The sequence below is a fragment of the Artemia sp. Qi Xiang Cuo genome, chromosome 10 (assembly GCF_049724085.1).
Source record: "Artemia sp. Qi Xiang Cuo chromosome 10, ASM4972408v1, whole genome shotgun sequence".
NCBI lineage: Eukaryota > Metazoa > Arthropoda > Branchiopoda > Anostraca > Artemiidae > Artemia > Artemia sp. Qi Xiang Cuo.
In genome coordinates, this window is record NC_142803.1 from 76,247,819 (window position 1) to 76,274,597 (window position 26,779).

Genomic DNA, 26,779 nt, shown 5'->3' on the forward strand with positions numbered 1-26,779 from the left:
TGAGATAAGCTTGCAAATCAAGATTAGAATATTAGAAGCTACAGTGATGACAGTAGTCAAATATGGCTCTGAAGCATGGGCCCTTCGAAAAGCAGATGAAGTTTTGCTAGATATTTTCTATAGAAATTTCTTAAGAATTGTTCTGAGTACCTGACTGACTGACCGTATTTCTAACAATAGGCTGTACGAAAAATGTGGATTAGTACTGCTCTCTAGGGCTATAATGAAAGAAATGTTGAGGTGTCTAGGGCATGTTGTGCAGATGAAGTATGACAGATTGCCGAAGATTGTTCTGTTTGGTCAACCATCTAGGGCTAAACGGAAAGCAGGTCGTCATCATCCGAGGTGAGAGGACGTCACAAAGAAAGATTAAAAGGAAATGGGAACTTTGAGGGAGGATGTAAAAAGGAAAGCTTTGAAAAGATTGGGATGGAGGAGGAGCGTTCTTAGCTGTGTTGGCCTTGGGCGGCGTGGTTCTGTGGTGAGTTGTTAGTAGTAGCAGTATATATATATATATATATATATATATATATATATATATATATATATATATATATATATATATATATATATATATATATATATATATATATATATATATATATATATATATATATATATATATATATATATATATATATATATATATATATATTTTTTATATTTTTATATATATATATATATATATATATATATATATATATATATATATATATATATATATATTATGTATATATATATAGTACTGGGAGCTCAGCCTGCATATGCTGCCAGTCCCCAGCACAGCTACATGGCAGGAGTGTGTGTATTGATTCTCATTTTCACTTGTCTTCTAACAACAGTCTTGTCTTGATTGGAAAAATACAATCTATTTCTTCAGTATTGACCTATTTAGATTGTTTATGGCCAGAAAGTTCAATATTCTAGTTTTAAGAAGAAAAAAAAAAGATATGTAGCTAATTTTAAGGCCAAGTCTTAGTACAGGTACACAGCAGACTTGTATACAATAATTATCTTTATTGCTTGTCTTCTAACTGCAAACAATGCGAGCCTCTTCTTAAAATTATGATGTCACCATGGGTTCAATACAACTGCCTGGGAAAAATACAAATTCGTCCTTAATTGTAATCTTTTTAAATCTTTTTTTGTCTAGAAAAAACTATATAGTCAATGTTAAGGCCAGACTCTGGTGCCAAGCATGCTTGTTCATACTGATTTTTCTGTAAGTAGTAACCTTATAAAGGGGGATTAGTTGCCTTCTAATCACTTTCGACTCTTAAAAACGGCATCAGCCCTCTCTATTTCCAATCGAATCAGCCCTTTTCGAAGTTCCTACGACAACTTCTTCGATACGAAGTGCCCTGGTCTAAACAACAACAACAACGAAAAATCATACATTGTACCCACATCGATCTATTTACAGCCCTGGAATAATGAAAAAAAAGATTGTTGGACAGTAGGAATAAAATGCCCTGAAACTAATAATAATAATAATAATATAATGCAAAACAAATAGGCCACAGGGCCTCTACAAAAATGATTTTTCTATTCTTTTTTATGTACGCCCCTAGCGCTAGGTCGCTAGATAATTTTACCTCTCCGCGGAGTGGGTCCCCCTATGAAAATGTATTCATGAATAAAGAAAGGAATCCTTTCTTTATTTCTGAATAAATCTTTGAATGAATCCTTTCTGAATAAAGAAAGGAAACGAACAGAAATTAATTTTAAAATTTTTTTCCACAAAATAAGTTTTTCAGCCAAAAGTAAAGTACTCCATTAAACAAAAAAATAAGCCAAAATAAAATCAAATAATCTATCAAGCGAGAAACTACCACAAATCAGCATCGATAAATAAATTAAACCCAAAACGAACAGCAATTACAATGATTAACCGAGTTAAACTCAAAACGAGCAGAAATTAACATAAGTTGGGCGCAAAACCCCTATGCCTTTCCAAGGCCAGAACATTTTACTGAAAAAATACAAATGAATGGGCATTGTCAGTTTAACATATACTGACATTGTCAGTTTAACATATACATTGTCAGTTTAACATATACATATACTGATATTTAGTAATCAAAATGTATATATTATTTGATTTATTAAATTTATAAAAGTAAAAACATATATATTTTTTCAGTAAAGTGCAAATTTTTTTGTTTTTGAATAAGTTTTTGAATTTTTTCACCCTTTTCACTGCTGAAGGAGTCGATCCTCTGCTTTCAAATGTATTAAGATAAAATATGCTTTGCAGTTGTCAAAAGTCATTATTAGCCATCAATCATTATATCTTTTGTATTTTAGGACTCCTGACTAAATTCTGTGTCGTATCCAAGTGCTGATGATAGTATAATACTTCTCATAATTTGCATTAACTCCGTTCTCCAAGATCTTTCATTGACTTGCCACAAATTATGAAAACGGCTGATCTCATCACAGTTTCTGAGGATTCTTTAATTAAAAACGGTAATTCTATACAGTTAAATTTTCTGTTACAGAATAAAAGAAAAGCTACTTTACTTTAGAAAATAATCATCCCATTTTTTCGCCTTTCTCATTAAGTGGTCCTAAGGAAAAAAATGGTCCTAAGAAAAAAATACCACCAAATCAGGGGTAGGGGCTTCATATGGGAATATCAAGTTATAAGACGTGTAAGAGAGGAATAAAATTAGTTGACTTCAGTGGTTAAATTTTGGGACATTTAATTATTGGGACATTGAATTACATTTAATTTTATGTATCTACATAATATCTGTATATTTACATTGTTACACGTAAATAAAAAGAAAAAGCAGTTGCATTTTTTTTATTGAGCTTTACTGTTAAAATTTTTATATGTCTGTTTAATTTAAAATTTGTTTTAGAATTTGCCGACGCTTTACCACGTTACATTGAGAAGCCCTTTTCACTTACCTTGGTAGTATTATTATTAAAGATGGTGGGAGCAGTGAAGTTATTAAAAGTAGAATAGCCAAAGCTCAGGGTGTTTTTCACAGTTAAAAAAAGTTTGGAAGAATATGAAGATAAGTCTGCAAACCAAGATTAGAATATTAGAAGCTGCAGTGATGACAGTATTCAAATATGGCTCTTAAGCATAGGCGCTTCGAAAAGCAGATGAAGATTTGCTAGATGTTTTCCAGAGAAATTTCTTAAGGATTGTCCGTATTTTTAACAGAATTTTCAAACAATAGGCAGTACGAAAAATGTAGTTCAATACCGCTCTCTAGGGCTATAATGAAAGAAAGGTTGAGGTGGATAGGGCACGTTGTGCGGATGAAGTATGACAGATTGCCGAAGATTGTTCTTTTCGGTCAAACTTCTAGGGCTAAACGGAAAGCAGGTCTTGAGCAGGTTTTAATTGTGTTCTAATGTAATATTACTTTCTTCTTCAGTTTCGTTTTTTTCTTTTATTGATTTTTTCTATTCCTTTTATTATAAAAGCAAAAATCCTTAGTCTTCATTTCAGTTTTATAATTTATGATACTTGCTCTATCTCTAGGCCTACATTTAATTCTTGCTGCCATTTATCTTATAACCACATATTTCTTTGTTTTTGCTGTGCCATATCTATTAACCTTGTTCCATATTGCTTTGCTCTTCAATTCCATTTTAATTTGCTTTGCTTCTCATTGTTGGATGTCTTGTACCTGCATATCTCTTTGTTCCTCGGTTTTGTTTTTGATTGGTTATAATTGTTGCCAATGCAAGTATTCTAAATATCCATTTCTTTGTTCTTCAGTCTAACTTATTATTTAGCCTAGTCATTTTTTCATACCCTTTACTTCAATTGCTCAGATTAGTCTTATCATATTTGATGGTCTAAGCTTTTGCCTTGTCCTTTAGGCATTATGAAAACTGAATAAGACATCTTTTGTAAATTAACTCATTGCACTTGATATTTTATACTTTACAATGTTCTTTATGTAATGTTTTAGGTGCTATATATTTAAAAACAATTCGATCACTCCTGAAGGGGGATGTTTGTTATGTAATTTGTTCTCTTGAACAAAATTTACAAAATAATACTCAAAAATATGCTTCAAAATTTGAACAAATAGTTTCATACGTAATCAATCAGTCACATGAATTTTCTTTCAAAAATTACTTTAAAAAAGAAAATTCTCAAACTCTTTAGTTGACATTTGCAAAGGTGTGTAGCAAGTGAGAAATGATATTTGACAGTTTGTGCTCAAAGTAATGCTGTCAAAACACAAGTTGTGCTGCTGAAGTGTTGACATCTCTTGAATTTATGGTACTGGCGCCTTTGGAGCTGTTTGCACACCTGCTGTAGATCTATTTGGGTTGTTATTGCAAGACAGAAAGTTCCAGGATGACAATTTTTCAAAATATTGTTTGCTTATAATAGCAAACAATGCTATTGCTAAATATTGTTTGCCCGATTCTTGCTGTTGCTTATAATACTTGTTGATATGTATATTCTAACCTTATATATTTTTTTTCATTTTCAATTTCGACTTGTAATTGTTGTTCGTGCAAGTATTCTAACTGTAGTTTGCGTTGTTTTTAACGGTCTACGTTATTAATTTGTCTTATAGTTATTATGAAACTCCTTAAAATACCTTTGGCAATTAAATAAAAAAAACAAGTTTTTTTAACTGAAAGTAAGAAGCTACATTAAAACTTAAAACGAACAGAAATTATTCCGTATATGAAAGAGGCTGTCCCCTCCTCAACGCCTCGCTCGTTACGCTAAAGTTTTTCATTGTTTAAAAAAAAAAAATAGAGTTGTGAGAAAATCAAACTTTAGCGTAAAGAGCGAGGCGCTGAGGAGGGGACAGCCTCTTTCATATAGGCTACGGAATAATTTCTGTTCGTTTTAAGTTTTAATGTCGCTCCTTACTTTCAGTTAAAAAAACTTGTTTTTTTAATTTAATTTTTGAACGTTTTTGAAAAAATGCAGGTTTTGATCTTGGCTCACCGTACATGAATAATTAAAACAAAATTTGTATATTAATTTACTTTTATTTGGTTAAATTGATTTCTCAAAACTTGTTTAATTTTATTTACGAACGTTTTTATTAGTAATAAATATACGTAACTTACGAATTAACTTACGTAACGAACTTCTATATTCATATATTTTTAATACGTATATTAGGGGGTTCGCCCCCTAGTTAATACCTTGCTCTTTAAGCGAAAGTTCGAATTTTGTTCCAATTCTTTAAAAATGACCGCTTAATCACAGAGGCCGTTAATTAGAATAAATAACTCTTATGAAAGTACTAAAAAATCTTTGGCTTAAAGAGCGAGGTATTGACTAGGGGGTGAACCCAATCATATATGTAATATTCGTTTAAAGTTTAAAGTTCGTTTAAAGTTTTGATGTTGCTGCTGTTGCAGTTGAAAAACTTGTTTTTTTTATATTTAATTTCTGATCTTTTTTTAAATAATGCTGGGAAGTCCGGCGTCCCCTTCATAGCAATGTCCCTTCCACCATGAAAGCTTCCTTCATGGAAAGATCCTCCCACATAACCCCTGACCCCCCCCCCCCCTACCAGGAAAAATCTCCCCTGGAAACGTCTGTATACTTCCCAATAACCAATACTATATGTTAACATTGGGTAAAGTTCATAACTTTCAGCCCTCCCTCCGGGAACTTCGGGGCATTAAGTCATCCTAAAAGACATTCTTATAATATTTTCGAACATGCTGAACAAAATGGCTATCTCAAAATTTTGATCGGGTGACTTTGGGAAAAAAATGAGCGTGGGAGGGGGCCTAGTTGCCCTCCATCTTTTTGGTCACTTAAAAATGGCACTAGAACTTTTAATTTCCGTTCGAATGAGCCCTCCCACGATATTCTAGTACCAAAGGGTCGATACGATCACCCCTGGGAGAAAAAAACAACAAATAAACATGCACCCGTGATCTTTCTTCTGGCAAAAAAATGCAAAATTCCACATTTTTGTAGATAGGAGCTTGAAACCTCTACAGTAGGGTTCTGTGATACGTGGAATATGATGGTGTGATTTTCATTAAGGTTATATAACTTTTAGGGGGTCTTTCCCCCTTTTTTCGAAAATCAGCCAAATTTTCTCAGGCGCGTAACTTTTGATGGGTCTAAACTTGGACTAAACTTGATGAAACTTATATATTTTAAATCAGCATTAAAATCTGATTCTTTTGGTGTATCTATTTGTATCAAAATACCGCTTTCTAGAGTTTCCGTTACCATTGAGCCGGGTCGCTCCTTACTTAAAGTTCGTTACCACGAACTGCTTGAAAAGACTCAAAATACTTTGTATTACATGTTTATCTGTGGATCTTTTATAATTTTACCTGTATTAAAAAACACCAACAATGATTTTGGCAGCAATTCAAACAAATAAGCTGCATGGTTTGTAAATATGATCATAAATATGATGTCATTCAAGTGAATCTTTTTTTCCAAGCTATTAACAAAATTATTCAAACTCAAAATTTTAGTGCACAGAAGGACAATTTTTTTTCAAAACTTGTTTCTAAACAATTGGTAACGCTGGGATTTGGTTTATCTTTAGTATGTTGCTTAAAAAAAAGGGTATGAAGGGTGCCAATAAAAAGGATGGACGGGTAACTTCTGGTGAATTTTTGTTTCAAATTGACGCCATTTTAAGGGGTTTTGGGCTCTGTCAATATCTTTGTACTCTGTCTTAGGTTACAGCTGCCACTGCAACCATGGTATATAGAAAATCTATTGATTACGGATTGTTTTGTTGTTGTTTTTTTTTACAAAAGTATACTATATTGAATTGTAATTAAAGTCATTGGCCGCGCGCGAGTGCTGTCTAAGTAAATAACGATTTGGCCACAATGTTTTTTTTTCTTTTTAATCAGACACTTCATATCGAAGGAGTTATCGTAGAAACTTTGAAAAGGGCTCATTCAATTGGAAATTCGAGTGGCTAGTTCCCTTTTCAATAGTCGAAAGTGATTGGAGGGCAATTAGCCCACCCACCCCCCCCCCCCAAGCCCATCATTTCCCAAAACACATCCAATCAAAATTTTAAGATGAGCCATTTTGTTTAGCGTAGTTGGTTTCCAGATGGAAAATAAGTTTTTGAAGAGAACACTTCCTCACATTCTGCAGGTCAAGGGTTTTAATTTATGACCTAAGGTCATATAAGGTTTTTTATATTAGGCATTGTCGTAGAAACTTCAAAACAGACTCATTCGATTGGATATTCGAAGGGCTAGTACCCTTTTTAATAGTCAGAAAGTGATTGGAGGGCAACTAGCCCCCCCCCCCCTATGCCCATTATTCCCCCAAACACATCCAATCAAAATTTTGCGATAGCCGTTTTGTTCAGCATAGTTGATTTCCAGATAAAAAATATGTTTTTGAGGAGAACACTTCCTCACTACCCTCAGGGCAAGGGTTTTAAGTTAAACCCTGGGGGCATATAAGGTTTTTATAGAAGGTTTTGTCGTAGAAACTTCAAAAAAAGCTCATTCGATTGGAAATTCAAAGGGCTAGTGCCCTTTTTAATAGTCGAAAGTGAGTAAAGGGCAACTAGCCCCCCCCCCCCCTACGCCCATCGTTTCCCCAAACACATCCAATCAAAATTTTGAGACAACCATTTTGTTCAGTGTAGTTGATTTCCGGCTTAAGAATATTTTTTTGAAGAGGACACTCCCCCACAACCCTCAGGGCAAGGATTTTAAGTTATGACCTGGGGACATGTAAGGTTTTAATAGAAGGCGTTGTTGTAGAAACTTCTAAAAAAGCTCATTCAATTGGAAACTCAAAGGGCTAGTGCCCTTTCTAACAGTCGAAAGTGATTGGAGGGAAACTAGCCCTCCCCTCCCCACGCCCATCCTTCCCCCAAACACATCCAATAAAAATTTTGAGATAGCCCTTTTGTTCAGCGTTGTTGATTTCCAGATAGAAAATATATTTTGAGTAGGAAACTCCCCCACAACCCTCAGGGCAAGGATTATATATTCTCTGGAGGCATATAAGGTTTTTATTGAAATCTATAAAGTTTTTATTGAAATCTAGAAGGTTTTTATTGAAGGGCTCATTCGATTTAAAATACAAAGGGATAGTACCCTTTTTAATATTCGAAAGTGATAGGAGGGCAACTAACCCCCAGATAGAAAATTTCCAGATAGAAAATATGTTTTTGAGGAGGACACTCCCCCACAGCCCTCGGGGCAAGGGTTTTAAGTTATGCCCTGTGGACATATAAGGTTTTTAAAGAAGGCGTTGTTGTAGAAACTTCTAAAAAAGCTCATTCAATTGGAAATTCAAAGGGCTAGTGCCCTTTTTAATAGTCAAAAGTGATTGGAGGGCAACTAGCCCCCCCTCCCCACGCCCATCATTCCCCTGAACACATCCAATAAAAATTTGTATACAGCCATTTTTTTCAGGATAGTTGATTTCCTGATAAAAAATATTTTTTTGGGGAGGACACTCCCCCACAACCCTCAGGGCAAGGATTATAAGTTATGCCCTGGAGATAAATGAGGTTTTTATTTAAATCTTTGTCTTAGAAACTTGAAAAAGGGCTCATTCGATTAGAAATTCAAACGGATAGTACCCTTTTTAATAGTCGAAAGTGATTTGAGGGCAACTAACCCCTCTTTCACGCCCATCTTTTCCCCAAACACATCCAATCCAAATTTTTAGATAGCCATTTTACTCAACGTAGTTGAAAGTTTTGGAAATTACGTCTTTAAGGATGGAAACCCCTCTCCCCCCACAGCCCTAAGGTCAAGGGTCGTAAGTTATGCCCTGGGGTATATAAACTTTTCATTGGAAGCGTTGTCGTAGAAGCTTCAAAAGGGCTCATTCAATTGGAAATTGAAAGGGTTAGTGCCCCTTTTAATAGTTGAAAGCGATTGGATATCGACTAACGCCCCTCTCACGCCCATCATTTTCCAAAACACATCCAATCAAGATTTGGCAGGCCCAACTATAAAGTCTTAAAAACTAAAAGATTTAAAGTATAATTTTCTTTTTCCCTGGAAATATTATGTTAATATAAAATGAACATAAATGAATTTAAAACAATTTCCACAAAATGACTTTTTCAAAGAAAAGTAGAGAACTCTATTAATCAAAAAATTAGCAAAGATAAAATCAAATAATCTACCATGCGTGAAACTACCACAAATCAGCATCGATAAATAAATAAAACCCAAAACGAACAGAAATTACAATAATTAACCTAGTCAATTTCATTACGAGCAGAAATTAACATAAGTTGGGCGCAAAACCTATATGCCTTCCCAAGGCCAGAACAAAATTTGCACGTTACTGAAAAAATACAAATGAATGTGCTTTGTCAGTTTAATACTGATATTTAGTAATCAAAATGTTTATATTATTTGATTTATTAAAGCTATAAAAGTAAAAACACTTATATTTTTTCAGTAAAGAGCAAATTTTTTGTTTTTGAATTAATTTTTGAATAAGTTTTCGAATTTTTTCACCCTTTTCACAGCTGAAGGAGTCGATCCTGTGCTTTCAACTGTATTAAGATAACATATGCTTTGCAGTGGTTAAAAGTCATTATTAGTCATCAATCATTGTATATTTTTTATTTTAGGACAAGTGTTGATGATAGTATAATAATTCTTATAATTTGTTATAACTCCGTTCTCCAAGATCTTTCATGGACTTGCCACAAATTCTGAAAACGGCTGATCTCATCACAGTTTCTGAGAATTCTTTAATTAAAAATAGTAATTCTATACAGTTAAATTTTCTGTTACAGAATAAAAGAAAAGCTACTTTACTTTAGAAAATAATAGTCCCTTTTTTTTGCCTTTTTCATTACGTGGTCCTAAGAAAAAAAAATGTAACTGCGTATGTTTTTGGATCTCACGATTAAGAGCTGAGGGTTGATAAAAGTGGCTTCTTTGTGCCACTAAATTTATTTGAATTCACATTATTAGCCTTTATTTTTAATTTTAGTGAGTCAAGTAATCATCCCGTAGAGAATTTTTCTGTCAACCTTTTCCCTGTGCAGGTATGATGAACGATATATTACCACCAAATCAGGGGTAGTCCTGGGGCTTCATATGGGAATATCAAGTTATAAGACGTGTAAGAGAGGAATAAAATTAGTTGACTTCAGCCGTTAAATTTTGGGACATTTAATTATTGGGACATTTAATTTTATGTATGTGTATAATATTTACATTTTTACACGTAAATAAAAAGAATATGCAGTTGCATTTTTTTAGTGAGCTTTACTGTAAAAAATTTTATATGTCTGTTTAATTTAAAATTTGTTTTAGAATTTGCCGACGCTTTACCATGTGACCTTGAGAAGCCCTTTCATTTTCCAAACCATCTTTCGTCACAGAAACCTGAAGATGTTCCCTTGCTGAATTTACCTAGCATTTCAGGACTGTGTAAATTTGAAGACGACACCCAGGAATTGCAACCCAAATGTTCTAACGATGAAGGTGTATCTGAAACATTTTGTCTTTCTTGATTGATATGTATTAGATATTATTTTATTTGGCAAAAACAGGACAAAGAGACTTTATCTTAAGATGGAACTTTTGTTTTATCTTTTTCCAGTGTGCAGGTGTTTGCCAAATCGCTTTTGTAGTCTTTAATGAACATTTTAATATTTTCACAAAGTAGTTTTGCAGGTTTTATTATTTTCAAAAGCCTTGATAATAAGACTTAAAACTATGTCTGTATATAAATTTTATAATCCATATTTATAGTATATATATTTCTCTTCAAATTAAGAGATAAAGAAATAAATCTGTCCATTATTTTGATTCCAAGGTTAATTTTAGAGAAGCAGAAAATCGGATATTATTATCTGAACTGCCTACCAGAACTTTTTCTTGTAGAATATTAAATTTACTGAAAAAACTAGATTCAAATAAAAGCACTGAATTCATTTTGTGCAGATGAAGTCAAAAGTTTTGTCTGTTTAGGGAGTTTTTTGTCTGGAAGTTTGTAGAGGTTTTTTTTAGTTTTTTTGTCTGTTGTTTTAAATATTTAGCTATAAGAAGATAGCGAGTCTCATTGGATTAAAAAAAAAAAACGAAAGTCACGTTTTCCTAAGAGGGATGAATCCTTTTAATACAAAGTGAAAAACGATGACAAAAAAATCTAAACAAAAATCAGAGCCTAGCGAAAATTCTGTACCAAACAAACGTGTTTTCTGCATGTAAATACACGATGATGAATTTTTACTAGTTCTTTTTTCAATCACCAGTTTTCAATCGCCTGTGACGAGTTATCAGTCACAGCCTAAATATTGTTTTATTTAACAATTCGCTTATAGCCGATAAACAGTGAACTAAAACAATGTATTTATTGTTCACAGTTCAATAGAAATTTTGAACCTGAAATATGTGTTTGGGTATATAAAAATAGTATAGCACAGCAAATAAATCTGCTCGCAAGGTACTCCAACCTTACTCTTTGTTACAAAGGACATTTTTTTAAACGATTCTAAAGTAACCAAATGCTGATGGTGGTGTCACAATGTGCGACCGAAATATCCAGAATTTGTTTTATTGTTTTCCAATGTCTATTAAAATGATTTATCCCTATTTGAATTGTATTTGTTAGACCTGAGGAAAACGTGTCTTCCGTGCTTCAGATAGGAATATAGACGTGTAACACGTTATAACACGTGTTACACGTTAGAAGACGTGTAAGAAAGCAATAAAGTTAGTTGAATTCAGCTGTTAAATGTTGGGAGAGTATATTTTGTATTTTATTGTTTTGGAACTAATGCAGACAACCCCCCCAATTGTGTGGTTGAAATTTTTATATGTCTGTTTAATTTAAAATTTGTTTTAGAATTTGCCGACGCTTTACCGCGTGACCTTGACAAGACTATTTATTTTCCAAATCAACTTTTGACACCAAAACGTGAAGATGTTACTTTGCTGAATTTACCTAGCATTTCAGGACCATGTAAATTTGAAGACGACACCCAGGAATTGGAACCCAAATTTTCTAACAATGTAGGTATATCTGAAACATTGTTTTTTTGTTAATTAAAGTGTATTAGATATTATTTTATTGGACAAAAACAGGACAAAGAGACTTTATCTTAAGATGGAACTTTTGTTTTATCTTTTTCCTGTGTGCAGGTGTTGGCCAAATCACTTTTTTAGTCTTTAATGAATATTTTAAAACTTTCACTTGAAAGTAGTTTAGCAGGTTTTATTGTTTTCAAAAGGCTTGGTAATAAATCTTCAAGCTGTGTCCCTATGTACATTTTATAATCCATATTTATAGTGTATATTTCTCTTCAAATTAAGAGATAAAGAACTAAATCTGTATATTACGTTGATTCCAAGGTGAATTTGAAAGAAGCAGAAAATTGGCTGTTATTATCTGAACCGCCTACCAGAAATCTTTAGTGTAGAGTATTAATTTATTGAAAACACTAGATTCAAACAAAATACTAAATTCATTTTGTGCAGATGAAGTGAAAAGTTTTTTGTCTATTTTAGAACGAGTTGTTTTAAATATTTAGCTAGAAGAACATAGCGAGTCTCATTGAATTAAAAAAAAAGTCACGTTTTCCTCAGAAGGATAAAACCTTTTAATACAAAGTAACAAATGATAACCAAAAAAAAAATCGAAGCGAAAAATCTGAGCCTAGCGAAAATTTTATACCAAACAAACTTGTTTTCTGCATGTAAATGCACGATGATGAGCTCTTAAAAGTTCCGTTTTCAATCACTAGTTATCAGTTGCCTGTGACCAGTTCTCAGTCACAACCTAAATATTGTTTTGTTTAACAATTCGCTTATAGCCGATGAACAGTGAACTAAAACAACATACTTATTTTTCGGAGTTCAGTATAAATTTTTAACCTGAAATATTTGCCTGTCTCTATAAGAAAAAAGTATTTCACAGCAAATAAATCTGCTCACAAGGTACTCCAGCCTGACTCTTTGTTACAAAGGAATTTTTTTTAAACGATTCAAAAGTACCCAAATGGTGATGGTGGTATCACTCTGTGTGACCGAAATGTCCAGAATTTGTTTGATTGTTTTTTATTGTCTATTAAAATAATTTATATAAATATTCAATAGAAATTTTGAACCTAAAATATGTGCCTGTCTCTATAAGAAAAATGTATAGCACAGCAAATAAATCTGCTCACAAGGTACTCCAGCCTGACTCTTTGTTACAAAGGAATTTTATTTAAACTATTCAAAGTACCCAAATGGTGTTGGCGGTGTCACTATGTGTGACCGAAATGTCCAGAATTGGTTTTATTGTTTTTCATTGTCTATTAAAATAATTTATCCTTTTTGAATTGTTATTTGTAACCTGAAGAAAACATGACTTCAGTGCTTCAGATAGGAATATAGACGTGTAACACGTTATAACGCGTGTTACACGTTATAAGACGTGTAAGAAAGCAATAAAGTTAGTTGAATTCAGCTTTTAAATTTTGGGAGACTATATTTTGTCTCTTGAGACTATATTTTGACAATATTTTGTATTGTTTTTTTCTGTTTTTAACTCTGTAGACTTTCAAAACATTTTGAAAGATATATATTTGTTTTCAGTTTTAAGAGTTTTTATTATTTGTGTTATTTGGTTAACTCTGTAGACTTTTAATCTTTTAGGTCCCACTTCACCACACGTGTCTGGACTTCACTTACAGGGAAATACGTCACTAGTTGTTTCAAAGAATCCATCCACAAGCAGTTTCTTAATTTCTTGTGCATCAGAGTCAGAAGGAAAAGGCTTAGAATCTCAGAAAACATGTTTGAAAAGTCACCTTCAAAGTAAAAATAAAGAAAAATTGAAAAGATATAAAAGAACTCATGTAAAGAAAAAGACATATACATGTGAGGTTTGTTAAAAGACCTTTTCTCAAATACAGAAATTAAACTGGCACATAAGACTGCGTACAGGTAAAAAACCGTTTAATTGTGATATTTGTGACCAAGCTTTTTCTCAAGAATCAAGTTTGAACACCCATAAAAGAGTGCATACAGGTAAAAAACCGTTTAAGTGTGATGTTTGCGATAAACCGTTTTCTCGAGCATATAATTTGATCACCCATCAAAGACTGCATACGGGTGAGAAACCGTTTAAGTGTGACATTTGTGATAAAACCTTTTCTACAACATCACATTTGAATCGGCACCAAAAAGTGCATACGGGTGAGAAACCGTTTGAGTGTGATGTTTGTTACCTAACCTTTTCTACAGCATCAAATTTGAATACCCATAAAAGAGTGCATACGGGTGAAAAACCGTTTAAGTGTAATGTCTGCGATAAAAAGTTTTCTCGAGCATCTTATTTGAACACCCATAAAAGAGTGCACACGGGTGAGAATTGAATTTTGTGTAATGATTTTGACCAAACCTTTTCTAGAGCATCAAATTTGAACACCCATAAGAGAGTGAATACGGGTGAAAACACTTTTAAGTGTGACATTTGTGATAAAACCTTTTCTACAACATCAAATTTGAACACCCATAAGAGAGTGCATACGGGTGAGAACCCGTTTAAGTGTGACGTTTGTGATAAAACCTTTTCTCAAGCATCACATTTGAACCGGCACCAAAGAGTTCAGACGGGTAAGAAGCATTTGAAGTGGGATCTTTATGACCAAACATTCTCTACAGTGCCAAATTTTAACCGCTACCAAAGAGTGCATATTTATGAGAAAACTTTCATTTTAGAAACCTGACAAGTATATTGATGAGAACCTTTTCAGTTTGAATACACATCGAAGACTGTGTAGCCTACAGATGAGAGACCTTTCATATGTGATGTGTTTAGAAAAACGTGTGATTTTAGCAATTTTACTGGCAAGTTGATCCAATTGATGTACCAATTGGTACATCAAATTGCTTTTTTCCAATGTTTTTATATGTGTTTAATTTCTTTAGCTATTTTAGTTTATTTAGTAATACAAATTTGCTTGATTGTTACCAATTTGATGTATGTAAGAAATGCCTGTTTACATCAAGGTTTTTAAATGAGCTCCAAAGATTTCAAACTGGGGAGAAACTGTTTAAAAGATGATCTATGCAAGAAATGCTTGCCGTGACTAGACTATTTGAACACGCTCAAAGAGTGCATACAGGTGACCTTATTTAATTTTGACTTGAGCAAAAGGGTATTTTCATTTAAGTCAGCTCTGAATTAGCATCTAACAGCCTACTCTAGAAAAACCCTCTCAGTGTATAGACTACAACTTTTACCTTAGGAAGAATTTTGATTTTAATTTAAAAGAGAAAACTTGATGAAGAATTGAAGCTGTTCCATGTTTTCTAATTCTCACATTTAAATTATCATTTTGGATATATATATATATATAGTTTTCTGTGTTTTTTGGCAATTTAAGTTGTCTTTTCATCCACTGACCAATGTGGAACCACACAAGCCTAAAAAGGCTAATCCCTATTTTACCCAAAAAAAATCCTCTTAAATTGATAACCTCAAAAGAAACAGAAGTTTACATTGTCCAAAACTGAAATGCATAATAATGAGGATTTTTAAACAACCAAAAACTTACACAAGAATGCAAGATATAATTAGTTGTCAATTGTTTGATTTAGTTCCACAAAAAATGAGAATAATCAATGCTAAACAGGAACCATGGATCAATTGACAATAACAAATTTATGGCTGTTTTTCTTTTTCTTGCTTATAAACAATCCTAACTGAATTAGCCTGGATCCCTTAAAAACCACGAACTGTTTGATAAAACTTTTTATTTCAAGACAAAAAGTCTCCAGGAAACTAACCTGGTGATTGGAAACCAGTGATTGGAGGGCAACTAGCCTCCTCCCCCTCACGCCCATCATTCCCCTAAACACATCCAATCAAAATTTTGAGATAGCCATTTTGTTCAGCGTAATTGATTTCCTGATAGAAAATATGTTGTTGAGGAGTTCACTCCCCCACAACCCACAGGGCAATAATTCAACAATCATACTTCAAAAAATTATGTTTCAATTTCATTTTAAACTGAGGTACGTGTTCCGCCGATCGTATCCTCACTGTCAGCGTATTAAGCACAGATGGACAGATTATGGGGGTTTCAAGCTCTGTCATATTTATCTACTCTGTCTTAGGTTACAGCTGTCACTGCAACTATGGTATATAAAAAATCTATTAAATGAGGATATTTTTTGTTGTTTTTTACATCAGTATTTTATCTCCAAGTATAATTAAAGTGTTATGGTAAAACGGTGAAATTGGTTTCATAATAACATTGGAATGGATGCCGAAACAATATTTTGATAAAAAAAAGAGTAGTTGAAAGCAAATTTAGACCTTGTCATAAGTTGGTCCCAGGAAGATTGTCCTTCTTAGTTAACCTAAACAATTGATTGATTCCTCAAAATTATTTTTTACAAATGTTGTTACATTTTAGTGGATATTAAAAAACTATAAACTTATTTTTCTGAAAATACTTTTTAAATTTCTTGAGTTTCACTAGATCTGATTTTAAATTCCCTTAGAAGGCAATTACTTAATTTTTAATAAAAGAATACAGCTTACAGAATAAGCTAAAAGTTGTATTTTCCTTTTTTACCGTGAAAGTTTATTGCAAATTAAAATCAACAACTGGAATTTAAAAATATTCACAGGTAGCGCAATAGCGCTGCCTAAGTAAAGAACGAAGCGGCCACAATGCATTATTCTTTTTTTTTTCTTGGTCTTAGACCGGGGCACTTCGTATCGAAGGAGTTGCCGTAGAAACTTCGAAAAAGCCTCATTCGATAGGAAATTGGAGTGGCTAGTGCCCTATTAAATAGTCGAAACTATTAAATAGGGCAATCACTATTTAATAGTGATTGGTAGGCAACTAGCCCCCCTCCTCATGCCCATCATTCCCCCCAAATACATCCAATCAAAATTTTGAGATAGCCATTTTGTTCAGCGAAGTTGATTCCCAGATAGAAAATATGTTTTTGAGGAGGTCACTCCTCCACAACCCTCAGGGCAAGGGTTTTAAGTTGTGCCCTGGGGGCATATAAGAATGATGTTAGCTCAATGTATTATCTATTATTTTTTTTTTCCTCGAGACCAGGGCACTTCGTATCGAAGAAGTTGTCGTAGAAAAGGACTCATTCAATTCGAAATTGGAGTGGCTTTTGCTCTTTTTAATAGTAGAAAGTGATTGGAAGGCAATTAACACTCCTTCCATGCCCACCATTTCATAGGCAGCGCAATAGCGCTGCCTAAGTAAAGAATGATATTGGCACAATGTATTATTTTTTTTATGTATTTTATTTCTTAGTCTTAGACCAGGGCTTTTCGTATGGAAGGAGTTGTCGTAGAAACTTCGGAAAGGGCTCATTCGATTGGAAATTGATATGGGGGGCTAGTTGCCTACCAATCACTATTTAATAGTGATTGGTAGGCAACTAGCCCCCCTCTTCATGCCCATCATTCCCCCAAATACATCCAATCAAAATTTTGAGATAGCCATTTTGTTCAGCAAAGTTGATTCCCAGATAGAAAATATGTTTTGGAGGAGGTCACTCCTCCACAACCCTCAGGGAAAGGGTTTTAAGTTATGCCCTGGGGGCATATAAGAATGATGTTAGCTCAATGTATTATCTATTATTTTTTCTTCCTCGAGACCAGGGCACTTCGTATCGAAGAAGTTGTCGTAGAAAAGGACTCATTCAATTCGAAATTGGAGTGGCTTTTGCTCTTTTTAATAGTCGAAAGTGATTGGAAGGCAATTAACATTCCTTCTATGCCCACCATTTCATAGGCAGCGCAATAGCGCTGCCTAAGTAAAGAATGATATTGTTACAATATATTATTTATTTTTTATTTATTTTGTTTCTTGGTCTTAGACAAGGACACTTCGTATCGAAGGAGTTGTCGTAGAAACTTCGGAAAGGGCTCATTCGATTGGAAATTGATATGGCTAGTGCCCTTTTTAATATTCGAAAGTGATTGGAGGGCAACTAGCCCCCCCCCCCCCTCACGCCCATCATTCCCATAAACACATCCAATCAAAATTTTGAGATAGCCATTTTGTTCTGCGTAATTGATTTCCAGATACAAAATATGCTGTTGAGGACTTTACTCCCCAACAAACCTCAGGGCAACACTTCAACAATCATACTTCAAAAAATATGTTTCAATTTCATTTTAAACTGAGGTACGTGTTCTGCCGATAATATCCTCACAGCGTATTAAGCACAGATAGACCCAGATAGACAGATACTGCCATTTTAAGGGAGTTTCAAGCTCTGTCATATTTATCTACTCTGTCTTAGGTTACAGCTGTCACTGCAGCTATGGTATATAGAAAATCCATTAAATGAGGATATTTTTTGTTGTTTTTAAATCAGTATTTTATCTCCAAGTATAATTAAAGTGTTATGGTATAACGGTGAAATTAGTTTCATAATAACATTGGCATGGATGCCGAAACAATATTTTGATAAAAAAAAGAGTAGTTGAAAGCAAATTTAGACCTTGTCATAAGTTGGTCGAAGGAAGATTGTCCTTCTTAGTTAACCTAAACAATTGATTGAGTCCTCAAAATTATTTTTTACAAATGTTGTTACATTTTAGTGGATATTAAAAAACTAAAAACTTATTTTTCTGAAAATACTTTTTAAATTTCTTGAGTTTCACTAGATCTGATTTTAAATTCCCTTAGAAGGCAATTACTTAATTTTTAATAAAAGAATACAGCTAACAGAATAAGCTAAAAGTTGTATTATCCTTTTCTACTGTGAAAGTTTATTGTAAATTAAAATCAACAACTGGAATTTAAAAATAGTCAGAGGTAGCGCAATAGCGCTGCCTAAGTAAAGAACGATGCGGCCACAATGCATTATTCTTTTTTTTCTTGGTCTTAGACCAGGGCACTTCGTATCGAAGTGCCCCTCATTCGATAGGAAATTGGAGTGGCTAGTGCCCTATTAAATAGTCGAAATGTGGTGATGTGTATTTATGGTATTCGAGTGGTGTAGTCGTAGATACCTTTATTTCTCCCTTTATAGGGGAGGTAAACTCTGGCTCTAAGGTAATTAAAATTTGGTAGCGTGCCTTAGGCTATGACCGAACTAATGAGGCGTACGAGCTGGGTATGTTCGAGGGGCTAAAGGTAGATTTAATCGAGGTTGTCTCTAACACAATATTTTTATTCAGTTAACATAAAATTATAACAGATATATATTTTCCACTGGGACTGGCTGTCCCAAGTAGACCACAAGTCTCAAAAAACTACAATAATATATAATAGGATACATAGACACTTACAATGATCCGACAAGATTCCAAGGAGTTTCTAAAAACAACGGACCAGATGTCAGTCCGGCATAAAATTAGTATCAGTCTACCCCTTCCCATAAAATGTATCTTTTATACATTTTTATCAACCACACCTTCCTTTAACCAACCGACGCAATAGCTAGGAAGTGGTGATTTCTCAATTTTCCGTTAAGCAGAAACTTGGAAGGATATATTCCTTATCTTAATACAAAGTGGTATTTCTAAACTTTGTATTTGCGTCTTAATATATTTTTACTAAATTCATAATTAACTAAATTAGAAAGCTTTACCACAATACTCCCCATTTAACGAAGAATTGTCCCAATTCTCAATATTTTACTTTTAAAACAACTTAACTTTGTTTACAGCTATTCTGCTGCCATCTTTGGGTCATTAGTGCATATACCCTCAATGGGTTTCCTTAGGGTCATGTTTCTGGTCCAATATAGGCCATGTTCTTTTTTTTGTCGAAGGATTTCAATTTGAAATTCATCCTTGTTTCTCGTTTCCTCTGTCTCTAGGACTGAAAAATACTCTTTTTACCCTTCTTCATATGCATCTTCTGTTTTAACTTGACCCCAAGCGGCTTAAGCATTATATTATTGGTTCTGCTTAAATTAGATTTCAAGTTATATTAGAAAAGTTTATGAATTATTTGAGTTTAAATTTAAATCTCATTAATAATTTAATTTATCTGTGCGATGTGGTTGATATACCGTTTATTTTTCAGGTTTAGAAATGCCTTGGATAAATTACACATAACAATTTTGGTTTTAAAATTTTCACATATTTCATAATATAAGCCATTTGGGATATGTAGCACATTCTCTAGGCCTAAATTAAGTTCTGATTTTATCTCACTTTCTGATGAACTTGTAGTAAAGTCTGTAATACTGCTATAGTTTCCAAAATATCAGTTTATCAGATATGGTTTGGTTTCTGATGGTATGAGATGTTAGTATCAGGATACATTTGAAGTGGCTTCAAAATTTTTTACTTTCCAAAAATGTGTCAAATAATGATTGAAAAAAAGAATGGATCCGAAAGGATGTTACGAAAAATTTGATTTCCAAAGAAAAGCTAGGGCTGTATCTAAAATAAATATTCACATTAGAATATACATAAAGCATAGCATTTTATGTATCTAGTAGAAAGAAACACTCAATTTTGTAAAGTTTAATTACTCTTATTTTTTTTTCTTACTTTTAATTACTCCAAAAATAATATCTCGCTAAAATCGAAACGTTATGTTTCTTGCTGGATTATTCTTTTCAAACTTAATACTTAACGAATTGTTTCACAATAAAAATATTTATACGTTGACTCGAAGTCAAACATTTAGATATAGCCTTAAATCATTAGTTAAAACTTAAAGTAAATAAAAACATAGAATATACATATAAACATTGTGTAATAACTTACACAAGTATTTTTTTTAATTCGCAAAACTAGATATTTTATTTAACTACTGGTTTTTCCAATTATATAATTTTAAAATTCTTCAAAAACAATTTTTTTCCAATTCGACTGAAAGTGTCACCTCAGAGAGTCAAAGGTTAGTAGATGCTTCGCATTTACTTAACAACGAGAGACCAGCAGTGATTGAACTCACTCCAAATTTGCTAGCTTCCAATGACCCTATTTCAGTAGACTAACCTGCTTCGTTTTTTTTTTTTTTTTTTTTTTTTTTTTTTTAATTATCCCTCCAAAATATACATTTCTTTCAATATACATATCACAAGAATCGGATTTTCATGGTGATTTTAAATATACATAATTTAATTAGTTTCACTAAACCTATTAAAAAGTTATGTGGCCTTACTAAATTTCTTTTATGAAACGTAGCCTTATTCGTTTTGACAAGTCTACTCATTACACCATTCGCGAAGTTTTATTTCGTCTCAGAGACAAAATTTTTTGCAGGAAGCTATGATGTCACTTTAGAACGGAGCTTATTTTTTTTCTCTCTGGGAACTTATGAGTATTTAGGCTAAAAAAATTTTTTTGTAATTTCTTTTCTACGTGACGGTAATAATTTTTACTGGCGTTATATATTGAAAGGAAAACTTTGATGTTATTTACATACCAATTAAAGAAAGAAAAATATAGATATTATTTTAGAGGCTTTTTACTCGTTTTATTTTTATTTATTATTTTTTTCCGTTATAATTGTCTTATTCAAATATTAATCTGCTGGGGGCTACGCTTGTTCTGCCTTTCTCCGTTTCCTGGTCCAAATTTTGGACTCCAAATTTTTGCTTCTCTTCTTTATAATATTTGCAAGTTTTTCCGTGGTCTCTATAGTGTGGTTTACAAGGCTCTGAATTCCAGCGCGGTTTTGTTGCCTCGTCAAATATTTTGTTGCCTCGTCGTTAATCTTTGTTTCTCCTGATGTTTGGCGTTTTTCATAAGTGATTTAGCTACCTGTGCTGCTGACGAAGGAACTTGTTCCTGTCCAGCAAGTTTCTTTACTTTTCTCCATAATTTCTCTCTTAAAGAGGCTTTTCTTAACGATGGCCCTGGTTTAGTGATTTTAATTTCTTTAGAAGAATTATCGGTATCACGTTCTTTTCACTGGTTTGTGGTAGAAGAAGTTTGTTCCAAAACCCATTTTTTATTAAGACTACAGGTAAGTCTAGTGTATAAAAATCTGATAATTCATTAGTTCCTACCAATTCTTCTTCCTTGGTGGGTTTTACCTTTGGTTCATTACGTTTTAAGCTATTGTGTTGTGTTTTATGTTCTTCATCGTTAGTATCCAATGAGAATCGAATATTTCCCCTTTTCTCTTGTTTGTTGTGGAGAGTTTGTAGCCAAGACTGGGCAAAATACCCCTTCCACTCCTCCCAACCTTTGTGGTCATTAAAAAGGTCATAAAATTCATTTGGTCTTCTGATATATACTGGTGAAATTGTTTCCTCTATTTCTTCGTCTGAAAGAATAGGCTATGTTTTCCACGGTTTTGAAAAATATCCCTTTTTCATTCTATTATGGTGTACTAGTTCTTCCTTTTCCTTATACTGATGCTTTAGACCATATTTGGTAGAATTTTTATAATCCTGTAGGGCCCATCCCATTTCGGTTTTAGCTTTTTTGTCCCTTCCAGGTTGGTTTTGGATACATAAAACAAGTCTCCTAAACAGTAATCTGTTTTATTTTTGCTTGTTCGGTCATATTTTTTCTTTTTGTTCGGTTTTCGTATCTTCCATATTATCTTTAACTTGTTCTATAGCTTTTTTCATTCGTATCACCATTTCTTGCTTATATTGGTCTAGATTGTTATATATTCTATCATTTTGTATTTCATCTAAACAAATACTGGGATCTCTTAGATGTTGCCAAAAAATGGCGTTTCTTTTAAGGAACGTGAAAAAGCCGTATTTATTGCAAAGACTACAAATGGTAAATGTTCATCCCAATTTTCATTTTCCTCTCTTGCATGTATTCCCAGCAGGTAAGCTAATTCCCTATGTTTGCGTTCAACCTTTCCATTAGCGGCTGTAATATAAGACGATGTAAACCATCGTTTCACATCCAGATATTCTGTAATTTCGTCTAATAATTTGGGTCTAAAACATGGCCCATTGTCGCTAAGTAAAACTCTAGGAAAAATTCCATTTTCCAAGAATAGGCAATCGACCAAAACTTTTGCAAAAGTTTTTGACTTTTCGTCTTCAATTAGAAAAGCGTACAAGTACGAGTTGAAATGATCAACTACGGTTATTGAACACCTGTTTCCTTTCTCGGAAACTGGTAAAATCCTTCCTGTCTCGCAAATGCCTATTTACATTAATTCTCCTACCCTCTGAAGGGGTGGGTAGAGACCTAATTCAACCCTAGGGGTCCTTGGTGGCGACTTTTATTTGGCGCACTCTTGGCAGTTTTGTATGAAAGCTGTTACTTTTGAGTATATCTCTGGTAAGAAAAAAATCTCCTTTAGCTTCCCGATAGTTTTTGCTTCTCCCATGTAACAGCCAGTCGTTGCATGTGCCATCTGTACAATTTATCCTTCCTAGTTATTTTGGAATCGCGGGAGTAATTTTTAAGTAATTTTTTCTATATTCTTGCGATGGTCTATATCTTACCAAAAGATTTTTACTTTCGTCAGATAAAAATTATCAAAGTCCTTTAAAAAATGTTTAAAGTGCTCTGGAAGTTCCGTTCCTTTTTATAAAAAGGATTTCATCGCTAAACAAAAATATTCCTTATCTTGATGATTTGAAATATTTTCATTAGATAGTATTTTTACCCCTTCCAATTCGCTCTGGATGGTTGTAATCATATTTCCCTCCTTATCGGGATTTCGTGATAAATCTGGTAAAACATTTGTACGGCCCTTTATATATATTGGGGTATATGAATATGCTTGCAGCCGTAGTATCCACCGTGTCAGCCGGGCTGAAGTATTTTGCATCGTATGTTGCCAAATTAATGATTTTTGGTCTACGCGTAAAATAAATTTTTTTCCAAGTAAAAATTGTCGAAAATATTCTGTAAAAAGTACAACTCCTAAACATTCCCTTTCAAGAGTCGAATATTTTCTTTCTACCTCCGACAGTGACCTGCTGGCCTATTGGACTATTGATTCTACTTCTTCAGAATTTATGTTTAATAATATGGCTCCAATACCGTACCCTGAAGCATCTGTTTGTAAATAGAAGTCTTGTGACAAATCTGGTAGTTTAAGTATTTGGTGCCTGTAATAATTGCCTTTTTATTTCATTTAGCGCCTTTTTTGCGTCCACTGGACATTCGAATTTACCTGATTTTTTCAAAAGGTTTGTTAAAGGTTGTGCTGTTGATGCATAATTTTTAATATATCGTCTGAAATAGCTTAACAAACCACAAACTGATCTGCAGCTTTTTTGATCTTTAGGAGGCTGTACATTTTCTATGACTGTAAATTTTTCTGGATTTGGTGAAATAGTACCTTGGTTTATCAGGTGTCCAAGAAAAACTAGTTTTGGTACTATTATTTTTAACTTTTCTGGTTTTAATTTTAAGCCTGCTTTTAAACTTTTCCAGTATTTTTCTAAGTCCGACCAAGTGGTCTTCCAGGTTTTCATTAAACCAAATTACATCATCTAAATAAGACAAGGTATCTTTTTCTCTTCCTGGTTCGTTATCTTTTAACACCAAATTCATTAGTCGAATAAAACAATTTGGACTAAATGATAAGCCAAAAGGCATACGTTCAAATGTGAACGTTCTTCCATCATCTAAAATTACTGTAGCCTTATCCTTTGTTTCTGCATCTATAGCGATTTGCAAGTATCCAGCTATTAAGTCAAAACTAGTGTAATATTTTGAACCTCCCAGCGAATCTAAAATCGTATCAATTCTTGGTAACTTCATCTTGTCTTTTACCGTGACGGCATTTAGTGCTCTAAAATCTATACATAATCTCCAGGTGTTATCTTTTTTCCTGACTATTACTAGTGGAAAACACCAATCGCTAACACTTTCTATAATTATTCCCTGATCTTCCATTTCCTTTATTTGGCTTTCTAGCCATGGTTTTAAATGATAAGGTGTTTTATACGGTGACTTTTTGATTGGAGGGCCCTCTGTTGATATCTTGTGCGTGATTGAGTTAATTTGTAATCCGCTTTTTGTCTTGAAAAAGTCCATTTGAAATCCCAAAGATTATTTTCCACTCTAGTTTTTATGTTTTGCGGTAAATGTTTTAACTCAAATTGTTACAAGAAATCCGTTTTTGACATTACATACGGTTCTTGTGGTTGCGGTTTTAATGAAGAGAATTTTTCGTGGCTAGTGAAATTTACGCTTAAATTTAGAGTGTTTAGAGATTTTATCTCTGAATTTGAAATCTTTTCCACTGATACAAGTTCTATCTGGTTCAGTTTTGCTTTATTATTACTTAGATTTTATAGTTTAAGTATGCTATACCATTTTCATTAACTTTATTTTCCACGAAAGTCATGTGGTATTCTCTTATGGTGTATTATCCTATCATGACGTCCATGGTTTTAACTTTTCCTTCTTTTGTATTTAACGTCACTGGGGTTTGAGCTGTCGTTCCGCCTTCTATTGTGATTTTTCCGCTTATTTTTAGGTTATAATTTGAATTGTCATTTTCGTTATCTGTTGTTACGCAAATTTGCCTATTATTTTCATTTTCCTGGCTTATGGTTATTGTTTCCAATATGGGTTCCAATACGATCCCTAATTTTCTGATGGTATATACTCTTAGAATACAAGAGAATGGTAGCTGCTTGCATATTATCACTGTTACGATTATTTCTTTATCTCCTTTGCTAAATTTTAATGGACATTCTCCTAAAATTGTCAATCTGTGCCCTGTCACTGATGTCAGGGTATTCTAGCATCTGCTTACGCGATTTTTGACACGAGGAGGAAACCTCTTAAAAACTTCCTCTCGAATTAATGATTTAGAAGCACTTGTATCTAATAAACATGGTAAATTTTGAAAACATTCAATTTTAAAACAACGCAAAATCGGTAGACTATTATTATTTGCATTTGTATCGCAACATTCTAAACTATATAGGGGTCTTTGTAAGGAAACAGCTCTGTCGACCCTTACATGCTGGTTTCTCCGTTTAAATGCCCACTGTTTGGCCAAAAGTTTCTGGGGTTATCCCAGTTTTCTTCAGTGTTGCTACTTTGACCCTGAGTGTTGTTAACCGTTTGCCTCCTATGCCTAAGTTCAGGAATATTATTAGGTGTTTGCCAAGTATTATGTGTTCCCTGCCTTCCTAAATTTCTTCCCCCCTGCGTTCTGAACTGGTGTCTTGTCTTGTACGTCTGGCCTTCTTTGCATATTCTATGCCAACAATCTGCTGCATAGTGGTTTGGTTTGCTACAATAATAGCAATAAAATTTTCTCTTACATTGTTTGTTTCCTGGTTACTTCTAAATATTTTTGATCTGTCATTGTTGGTTCCCCAACTATCTGTCTTTGGTGTGGGAGGGCGCCCATATTTTCTATAGTTATTAGCTTCTAATCTCTCAAGGTCTGGGAATCTGTCAGCTATTTCCCTAGACGGCGACCCTCGGCCTCCGTCGCGCCTTTTTGGTTCACGATTTGGCTCCTCAAAGTTCACCTGTTTCTGTCCCCTTTCATATTTTATACTTTCTTGGGCTCCCGTGTTATTTATTGACATCTGATCAAACTTTTTCATAGTCTCGTTAATTTTTACCTCTTTTTTGACTATTATTACAGCTTGCTCGAAATTTTCAGATTTCTTCGATAATATTGGTCTTAATAAATTATTTAATAGCCTTTATGTAAAAGTATGTAGTTTTACATTTCGTATTGTATTGTCATCTCCAGCCTTCTTTTACTGTAAACACTCGGATCTACATATTTTGTGTGCATATTCCTGATGCTAGTTGAGGTATTGAATGTCCCTACCTCTGTTCTTAGCCTCTCGGAGATGCTTGTCTCTATGAATCTTGTTTTAAAAGATTCAATTAGAGTACTGATGTCCTTAGGCTCTTTTTCCTTAATTGCCTCAAAATGTTTCAGGGCGCTTCCCTTTAATCTGGCTGCAACGCATTGCTCTTTGA

General features: G+C 33.5%; 1 protein-coding gene across 1 annotated transcript in view; it reads left to right on the forward strand.

Annotated features, from left to right (window-relative positions):
- The window catches only part of LOC148948182 (uncharacterized), a 445,032-nt gene extending 433,044 nt beyond the window's left edge, over window positions 1-11,988 (forward strand). Inside the window, exons 4-5 of the mRNA XM_089096127.1 lie at window positions 10,252-10,422; window positions 11,789-11,988. Of these exons, the coding sequence (XP_088952253.1) occupies window positions 10,252-10,422; window positions 11,789-11,988 (371 nt within the window). The remainder of the gene's footprint in view (window positions 1-10,251; window positions 10,423-11,788) is intronic.
- Window positions 11,989-26,779: the final 14,791 nt, after the last annotated feature.